Source organism: Gossypium raimondii, chromosome 6, assembly GCF_025698545.1.
Source record: "Gossypium raimondii isolate GPD5lz chromosome 6, ASM2569854v1, whole genome shotgun sequence".
NCBI lineage: Eukaryota > Viridiplantae > Streptophyta > Magnoliopsida > Malvales > Malvaceae > Gossypium > Gossypium raimondii.
In genome coordinates this window covers 10,082,424-10,092,406 of record NC_068570.1, presented here as the reverse complement: position 1 = coordinate 10,092,406, position 9,983 = coordinate 10,082,424, and the positions used below count along the sequence as shown (strand labels likewise).

Sequence of the window (9,983 nt, the reverse complement as noted above, 5' to 3'; positions counted from 1 at the left end):
GACAAATTTTTGGGTATTTTGGCCTTTTTAATTCTTTTAATTACTAAATGACCAAAATGCCCTCAACTTAAAAATTTCCTATTTCACTTATCTCTTGTCCATTTTTGTCCAAAAAGTTAACCAATGGTCTAATTACCATTTAAGGACCTCCAATTTAAAATTTCATAACAATTGGACACTTCTAACATGTGGAACTCAACTTTTGCACTTTTTTACAATTTAGTCCTTTTGGCTAAATGAGTGCCCAAACGTCGAAATTTCTGAACGAAATTTTCACGAAATCATACCGTGAAATTGTAGACCATAAAATATAATAAAAATAATTTTTTTCTCGTCGAATTTGTGGTCTCGAAACTACTGTTCCGACTAGGCCTAAAATCGGGTTGTTACAATGATTCACTCATTTCATTATCATTTGTAGCTAAACTATGTGATGATGAACCTGCAAATGAATCATGAAAGGGTTCTCTCATCCTCCCATGAGTTTTATCACCCCCATCTCTTCTATTTTGCAAACTAATTGATGCATTTGTTTCATACAAACCTGGATTAGCAGCATAAGGATATCTAGTCACACCTTGGTCTCCATGAAGATTACTAGAATAAATGTGGCCATGTGTTGTTTCGTATGCACCTTCATTATTGCGACCAGGATTATCACCATCATCACTACTTGACGTCGATAGTTGAACATTTTATTCATTAGATGGAGCAGGTGAAATGTCATTCATATCTTCACTTTGAGTTTCTTCATCAGTTTCATTAAGTAACTCTTCAGGCAACCATGAGAACTTCTATTCACTATCAAGCGTAGCATATTCTCTTTCTTCAATCCATGCATTTAGTGGATCATCCTCTTCAAAAGTATTATCAAGATTGATCGGATTAAAACCTATTTCCAACTCTTGTGCAATTTTTCTTCACATGTGTCTTAGCTTCAACCTCATATTATAATGCACATAAACTAATTTTTGAAGCTTTCTATGCTTGAGCCTATTTCTCTTCTTTTTTATGAATCAAACTAAAAGTGCGCCAATTACGCTCACAATTTGAAGATGAAGTTGTTTGACTCAAAAATTTTATAGCAATGCATTGAAGTTGAGGTACACAACTTCCATAATTAATCCACCATTCAGCTTCAAAAAACATAAATAATAGGATACAATTCATAAAGTATTCATAAATATATCTTCATTATCTACAAAACTATAGAGGTGAAATTCTTTTTTACCAGGATTAGTCTTCAGAATTGCAACTTGGGCTAACGATGTTCCAAAAGAATCCATTTTATCTCAATATAGCAAAAACTGAAAATAAATGAATTAGTAGTTACAACATGATAATTTGTAAGTCTCTTTAAAAATTTAAGTATACAAATACATACCTGGATCATTGCCAAAACTTGATCATTCATGTTAGGCTCTATCATTTGCATAACACTTCTAACCCCATTAATGGTTTCATTAAGCACATCACTTGTGGAATTGCCTCCATATAGAAATTACGGATTTAAGAAATATCCTATATAAAAAATAATATAATAAATATCTAAACAAAATACTTCACAATTTAAAAAGTTAAAAGTTTTACGAGTACCAGCAGAATGTAAATCACTATGAAGTTGATTACTCCATCTCCTATCAATTATTTCCTAATATTTCTTGTAGTAGAGACAATCTTTTTGAATCGCCAACTTTGCTCTATCCATAGCTTCATAAATAAAAACCATAGTCAGTTTTTTTATCACCATCACACATCATTAATACTTTAACCAACGGTTCTTGGATCTTTAAGACATCAACAACCTTTTTCCAAAACTGAATGGAGTTAATGACTTCCATCATGTCTAGTCCAGCTGGTTTTCTTGCATATGTGGACCTTCTTCATTTTAAAGAAGTCACCATTTCTTTTAGTGCTTGTTTGCTTCTAACAATACTCTCCAAAGCAATGAAATTGGTAGCGAATCTAGTAATCCCAGGTCGCAAGAGTTCTCTTCCTTGGGTATATCTCTTCATATAATCAATCGTCCGTGTATGATTGTATATGAAAGAAGTTATCTTTTTTGCTTCATCTAAGACCCTTCTCACATTTTTTCTGTTGCCAATTTCTTCCAAAATAATATCCAAGCAATGAGCTGAACATGCTGACCAATACAAGTGCCTTCTCTTTTGCATCAACATTTTACCACCAGCTTTAATCGTTGCTTCATTATCTATAACAAATTGAACAATAAATTCTTCACCAATTTCATCCACCATTTTATCCATTATATTAAAATAATATTCAGCAGTATGAGAGGTAACACTGCTAGCATCACTTGACTTTTTAAAAATAGTACCTCTAGGACTATAAATCAAGAAATTGATTATATGTTGATTTCTAGTCCCTTTCCGTCCATCATACATAATGGTCACACCTCTTTCTTCTTAGATAGGCTTAAAGGCATTCACCCATTCTTGTGTTTCCTTATACTCTTCTTCCAAATACACTCATTTCACCTTATAAGCTGAAGGGCCCCTAATTTATTTTCAACTTCAACTGCAACTTGAAGTACAGGCTGTAGAAATTGTGCCTCTGCAATTCTTGCAGGTAAAGCTTCATGCAATTCTTTCCTCTAATTGCTTTCCCCAGCTTTGCTTTTGCATTTTTCAAGAAGCTTGTAGTGAGTTTTGGTTGCTTCGAACTTTTTGATCTTTCAAGAACAGGATCCATATTTGCTAATCTAACTCCAGGAGAGTTAAAATTAGTCCATTGATGTTCCCTCCCACTTCTTTCAGAATTATGGATACTGAATGATCTCCTAAATACTTGAGTTTCAGAACTACTACCTCCCCCAGTTTCATAAACTAAATCTTGACCAGTTCTTGCTCTTCGATGTTGCCTTTCTTCCCATTCAATTTTGGATCTTATACTATCACGTCTTGCAATAGTTAACTTATCATCATCAACATCACTATCAACATAATCTCCATGATCTCCTAATCTTATTCTTTCCTCCAATTCTTCTTTCCTCCTCTGCTTCACAATTTTTCCATTATGATATTCATTAAGCTGTTGAGCAATGTTTTTTCTAACTTCTGTCGAGACATTTGGACAAGGTGCTACATTCCCTTTTTTTGCTGCCAAATGCTCTTTCAACCGTGTTATTCCTCCTTTGATGACTCTTTCACAAAATTTTCATTTGACATTATTACGACCACCTTCAACAGGTTCTCCCCACCTCCAACCGTAATCATCACAAGGTGCTTCACCTTCTTTACTTCTCAAACGTGGCATTTTTTTATAGTTGCACATAAATCATTATTATTAGTTACATGAGATCAAACTAGATAGTAAAATATTCAAAAATAAAATAATATTTATAAAACTTAAAACTAATAATAAAAAAATTCAAAAAAATGATACATAAATCATAATACTTATAACTAACACCACAAAATGATCCACAAAAATACCATATCTATTGTATCTTTTCTTTAGTTCTTTCAACTTTCATGTAATAAACTAAGATAAATAGATTATTTAAACTAAGTAATAAACCCTAAATTAGTCAAGCATACTAATCAACCGCAATTAATAAAATAATAATAATTTCATATCATGCCTATTGTAATAACTATAGAGTTAAGAACAAGTCTTGAAATGGAAAAAAAGAAGTGAACTCTTGAAATGGTGTAGAAGGATAAGTGAAATTTGGAACTCAAAGTTTCTATTTGCCTCTTCCACCCGTTGATGGTTTATGTAGTGGTGTAAACTTTTTTTTTTGACACAATTCAATTTTTCTTTTAAATTTGTTAACTATTTTTAAGAGAAAAAGTACATGAAATAATATATATACTTATTCATTTCATACTCAATTTTTCTCTTTATTTGTTGAATTATTGTACCAAAAGATTCTATCGTAGTTTTCTATTTCTATCAAATACTTCAAAACAAAATTTACACAGTTTACTTTAGCCCTTTACTTACATTTTACCCTTTTTTCCCTTTATTTGTTGAATAATTGTACCAAAAGATTCTATCGCAGTTTTCCAATTTTTCAAACACTTCAAAACAAAATTTACACTATTTACTTTAGTCCTTTACTTACATATTACCCCTTTTTTTTGTATTTGTTGAATGATTGTACTAAAAGATTCTATCGTAGTTTTTCAAACACTTCAAAACAAATTTTATTTACAAACTTTTTTTTTGCTTAGTCAATATTTATTTTATTATTGAAAAAAGCAACTGCAGAAATAGCAGTGCAGAAAGTCCAAAATCAGGACAATAACCAAACAACACAACGCCATCAACAAATTCTACCATTAAAATCCTTAAGTAATCATAAATAAATCTATAATATTGTAAGTTGTAACACAAAACTTAAATGTAAAAGAAAAGTGTGTGTATATATATCAAGTGTATGTAAAAGAAAAGTATGTGTATGCCATTCAAATCATAAAGTAATCACAAATAAAGCTTTACCCGATAATCACTGCTAAGAAAAAAGTGATAATAGACATGCAATTTGTTGATTTAATGTAAGTATAATGTTGGAAGTCTGTTAAAAGTTCTAATGATCAAACAATTTTCATAATGTTCTAAGGACCAAACAAGGATGTTTCAAGTTAAATATTTGTTATTATTTAACATCATTTTTTTCTTTTTTGCTAAGTCTAAAAATATTCGTGTTTCATCTATATGATTTCATATTTCGGATAATTTGAAAGTTTGTTGTGGAGTTGCGGTGCAATATATTACATGTTGCAGCGTTACGTAACAGTTTCAGACCGCAAAAGTCATGATGCAGTACCCTCGTGGCGTCGCGTCAATATTGCGTCGCGGAGACCTTCAAAACTGTTACGATGCGGTTGTTACACTGCATTGCGGCCGCAATTTAATACCATGGCTGCATGAGCCTCACTTGCACTCTTTTACAGTCAAGAAGATCTTTACTAGTTGATACTCCGCCCAAATTATGACCATATTGTTTAGCAATGAAAAAACGTCAATATTTTAACTGATGAGACAACTATATTGAGGAATTAATCATGTTTGGTTGATTCAGACAACAAGAACAAAACATGAAGAAGACTACAATTTTCTGGGACTAGTGAATCATGTTTATAGTATCAAACAAAGCACATATATAATACACACACACACACACACACACACACACACACACACACACACACACACATATATAGGAACCAAGCATGGGTATTGAGCTATCAATCAAGAAAAACAAGGTATGGGTATTGAGCTATTAAAATAAAACTGTGTTACTTTCACAGACAAATTAACAGTAGCCTATGTTCTGGTCTGGCCTGTCTGATACAAACAATGTGTACATAACACTGTAGGCAGCCACATTGAGTTACCTCCACAAAAGGATTATATAATCAATGATCCAAAAAATATAAAGTATGTGTTGAAGAACACCTTTGATATCTACAGCTTTTGAGTCATCAGCTTTTCTGAAATCAGAACTCCACGGTGCCGGAAAATTCAGGATACACATATGATATCCGGACAACCTTCCTCAAATTCTCATCAGTTTATGAACACCAATTTACATGAATTTACAAACTGCCCATGCATCCTATATTCCTTGGTTGTTGTTAACTGCTTCTGGCATATAATCCCTGGTTGCACCCCAAAAACACTTGCTTGAGCAGGAAACAGAGATGACGAATCGTATTTCTTCAACACCATTTGGCTTCTTGCTTTGGAACTAGATGATCCATTTTGTTCATTCATGGCTACCCCAGGCATCTGCAAAACATTAGAATAAGAAGCACTTAGGCTTTGTTTCTTGTACGTCTTCTCCATGCCCTCTGCCGGTATGTCATCTTTAGTATTCGATGCAATTCCTCGATCTACATTTTTTATGATTCTTCTTGCTTCATTTAGTAAACCGATGGCACGCCAAGCATCCGCTACTAGCTGTATGGTGCTCCTCTCAGCAGAGATACCCTTCTCTTCCATAATCTGCAGGAGTTCTTCAGCTTTCCATGGCTGTTTTGCTTCCCCATATCCCCATATCAGTGTCTCATAAGTAGTCAAATTGGGGTTAACGCCGATTTCACACATTTTCTCATAAACTCTGGCTGCATGATTCATTTTTCCAGCAGTGCACCACCCACTAATGACAGTTGTGAAGATTACAACATTTGGTTGCACACCGAATTTGCCCATGGAGTTGAGGAGTGACTCAGCCTCTCCTGGCTCCCCAGCACGAATATAACCTTTCGCCAGGATGCTAAATGCGTGGACATCAGGTTCTATACCAGCCTTTACCATATCATCAAAGATCTCCTGGCATTTGTCCATCAGCCCTGCTGAGCTCCAGGCATTCATAATCGTACTAAATGTTATAACATCTGGTTTGACCCCGAATTCTTCCATCAGTGTTAGTGCCTGCCAAATTATGCTTCTTGTTAGCAAATGGTAACAAAAGAATATGGTAAAAGAGGTGATTTCAAATGCCATACAAGCGGCTAACAGAACCATGTGAAGCCCGTGTTTAAAATTTCCCAAAATTGGGACAGAACAAAAAAGAATTCCTAGTGCATGATTCCACTCGTATTTAAGCTCTTTGAACATTTTATAATTGACTAGATGAAAAAGAAGAGTTCTTTTGGGAAAAAAAAAAACAACTAAGGCTGAAACTCACCTCATCAACTCCGTTTGTATCTGTAACATCTAGAAAACCTTTTACCAGAGAGTTGAAAACAACAAGATTTGGTTGAACTCCTAGCTCCTTCATCCTGTACACAAACCTCAAAGCTTCCGTCATATTACCTTCTTTACAATATCCGGTCACAATGATACCGCAAGTACGCACATTGGGAGCCACTTTGTTGTTTTGCATCTCAAATATCATCTGTTCTGCCCTATAAGTCTCCCCGGTCTGAGCATAGGCTCTTGCTATTGTATTGTAAGTGACAACATCAGGATGCATACCAGATGCTACCATTATATGCACCACATTCCATGCTTCTTCTATGTTCAGTTTGTTGCACCATGCTCTAATTAGAATGTTGTATGTTCTATCATTTGGTTGGACATTTTCATCCTGCAACATTAACTCTAGTAATTTTGAAGACTCTTCAGCCTTTCCAATATTTCCATATCCTTTCATAAGGGTATTAAAAGTACTGGTTGTAGGCTTACATCCACTCTTCTTCATTTTCTGAAAGATTTTCATTGCTTCTTTCACATTTCCAGACTCTGAAAAGGCATTGATCATAGCATTGAAGAGAATAGAATCAGGCTTCATGCCATTCTCTTCCACTTTGGAGATAAGTGAAATAATGGACTTGTAACGTTTCAGGCGGGTTAATGCAGACACAAGAGCCGTGTAGGTCACAAGAGTTGGTTTATGTCCTTCTTCTGTTAAGCTGTTGAAAATAAATTGAGCTTCTTGAGGCTTCCCCTTCTCAATCAAAATGTTCATTAGTTTTGTTCTTGCACGAACAGTCTGGCAACTGTTGTTTCCTGAGCAAACAATGCATTTGGAGCTAACTTCAGAATCTGCAGAACCTGTACCTGGATGTGATTGTTCCTTCTCATCAACATGTGATACCTGTGACATTCAAAGCCATCATTATGTGATCATTGCTGTACATATGATGAAAATGGGCTGATTTACTGTGTAGAGATCCAAGATAAAAAAATTGAACTAATAGAAAATCTTTTATCAATATGAACAGCATCATTCTCGAGTTAATTACGATTACAGAAAGACACATGAAAATATGGAACCAGGGTGCAAATTCTTTAGTAAAGAACTTGATCTATTAGAGAAACATTGATTTCCCACTCTGAGGCAGGCATGAAGGAAGCATTAGTGTTCACTTTCACGATAGTTATTTAAAGTATAACTTATTAAGTGTACGAATTCAATCTAACTAGTAGACTAGGACCAAGTTCTTTAGCAAAGACCACTCCTTAGGCTTCAATAATACTTGTCAATGACTCATCAAAAATGAAAATTGAACAATGTCCCAATTTTATAATTTAGCCAATTACAATTACAGAATAAACAAGTTGAAGCAACAATACCACAACTGCTGAAGCTTTGACTGGCTTCTTGCTCATGATTGTTCCCTCCTGATGCTTACCCATGGCAATGGACCTCCTGTTGGTCACACTGTCCAATGTTTCTTCTCCGCTTTTCACCATCTAATAAACCAGACTTGACTTTTTTTCAGATTGGAGATGATCATTTCCAGGCCATATGGAACTTGTTTTCTGACTCAATTTCCTCTGCTTGAAGGTTAAGCCTGAAGAACCTATCCTAAATAAAACCAGAGAGGAATGCAGCAAAATCAACATGTTATGCATCATTAAAATAAGTGAAGCAAAGAATGATTTTCAGCAAGAAGTAGGTTTGCCTGACGGCACCAAAAGGAAACTCTAAGAATAGAAGAACCACATGAGAAGATTCTTAAATACACCCAACTTAGTCCATGAAAGTGAATTTTAAATGTGTAGAAGGAACAGTAAAAATGTAACAAATAGCATGGAATATAAGTTTGTAGCATTTTCAACTTTAAGCAGTTCTCTTTATGTGAACACCTTTAAACTAAGGTTAGTTTCCTTGTAGTGCCAATTACTGAAGATTCTAGCAAGTTTTATGTTCCATTTTAGCAAAACCTGCTTGTACAACCATTCTTCCCATTAAGTCAATGAATATATCTAGCAAGTCCATGCTTCTAAGTTCTATAGTTCAAAGGTTGGACTGCCAGCAAATAAGAATCCAGTAATCTAGTCATCCCATTACAAACACACAGAAGAGAAAATAAGAATGACAAGAGGCATTTGACAAATATCAGGACTTCAAAAATAGTATTCATAAAGATTCAAATATTCATCATAATTCTACCCACCCAACTCAGGTAATATTACATCATCCAATTCCAATAAAACATACTAACAGAGAGTCAGAGATATATGAGAACATAGGTTGAGAACACCCAATTCAACAGTCCACTCTACATTAATTCATGTTTTAGTCCACTAACTAATACAAAAAAAAAAAAAAAAGAGAACTCTAAAGGAACAGATTAAAATGCAATTACCATGCATCATCACAAGCAAAGTTCAATAAGCAAAACCAGACCCTGGGACTAAAATCAAATCCTGCAAATGTTTACAGATAGCAGTAATCTAGATTGAAACAAATAAACCAAAAAAAAAAAAATAACCCAAAACATTTGGAGAAGAGTTGATCATACCTCTATAGAATTCGATGAAAGAGAAAAGGGGTTTGGTATTGCATGGTTAAGAGTAGAGAGATTTGAGAGTGTGTAAACATGCAGGCAGCCGAATAAAGTTGAAATAGGGAAGACGTGTGTTGGAGTGTAGTGGGGAGTGGGTGAGTGGTGCTTGTGTTTTAGACGTCCAACAGAGATTCTTATCCACAAAATATTATCACAAACAGATTCTGTGCAAGTTTTTGTAAAGGGTGTCAAATTTTGGTTGCCACAGTACTTTGTACATTATTTGTGGAACCAGATGTTGCCACGATAGCTTTTGCTCAAATGGCCAACATTTTAGAACAAGGAAATTTTCTAAATATTTTATGTTTATACCAAAGATGAGTCTTCCCCGACCAGAGATTAATGCCTTTTAGTTTCCCTTTGTCTTGAGTTTTATTAAAATTAAACTTTAATAACTGAAATAAAAATTTAACACTTCATTTGCTTCTATGATCTTTGTTTCTGTCGCCCACATTTTCTCGGGGCAGACAAATTTAACGCCGGGGTAAAACGTCGACAATGTCGACGGTAAATCAACCGAGAAATAACAATGTATTCATAGCCTATAATGGGCAGGAATTCACCGGAAATTCTTCAAACACAGAACTCCAACAAAATTTTATCCATTTTCACCTGTTTTGGAGAGATGAACGTGAATGAATTATAGCGTGGGTGTTCAGAACCTTGATACCCATACATTAATCCAGCCTGAAAAGATGACCTTTTGCTCTT

The 9,983-nt window shown here is 34.5% G+C and overlaps 1 protein-coding gene across 4 annotated transcripts; it reads right to left on the bottom strand.

Moving 5' to 3' along the window:
- Positions 1-5,220: 5,220 nt before the first annotated feature.
- On the bottom strand, positions 5,221-9,384 carry LOC105773598 (pentatricopeptide repeat-containing protein At5g21222). Of its 4 annotated transcripts, none has more exons than XM_012595615.2 (5): positions 9,228-9,329; positions 9,072-9,132; positions 8,053-8,282; positions 6,662-7,573; positions 5,221-6,405 (listed from the first exon to the last, which is right to left on the bottom strand). In XM_012595615.2, the coding sequence occupies exons 3-5, from the start codon at positions 8,170-8,172 to the stop codon at positions 5,539-5,541; spliced, it is 1,899 nt and encodes a 632-aa protein (XP_012451069.1). In that variant the 5' UTR covers positions 8,173-8,282; positions 9,072-9,132; positions 9,228-9,329; the 3' UTR covers positions 5,221-5,538. The 4 variants fall into 4 exon arrangements, with proteins under 4 accessions (XP_012451069.1, XP_012451068.1, XP_012451067.1 ...); XM_012595614.2 differs by having other exon boundaries at positions 8,053-8,287; positions 9,228-9,324; XM_012595613.1 differs by lacking the exon at positions 9,072-9,132 and having other exon boundaries at positions 9,228-9,384.
- Positions 9,385-9,983: the final 599 nt, after the last annotated feature.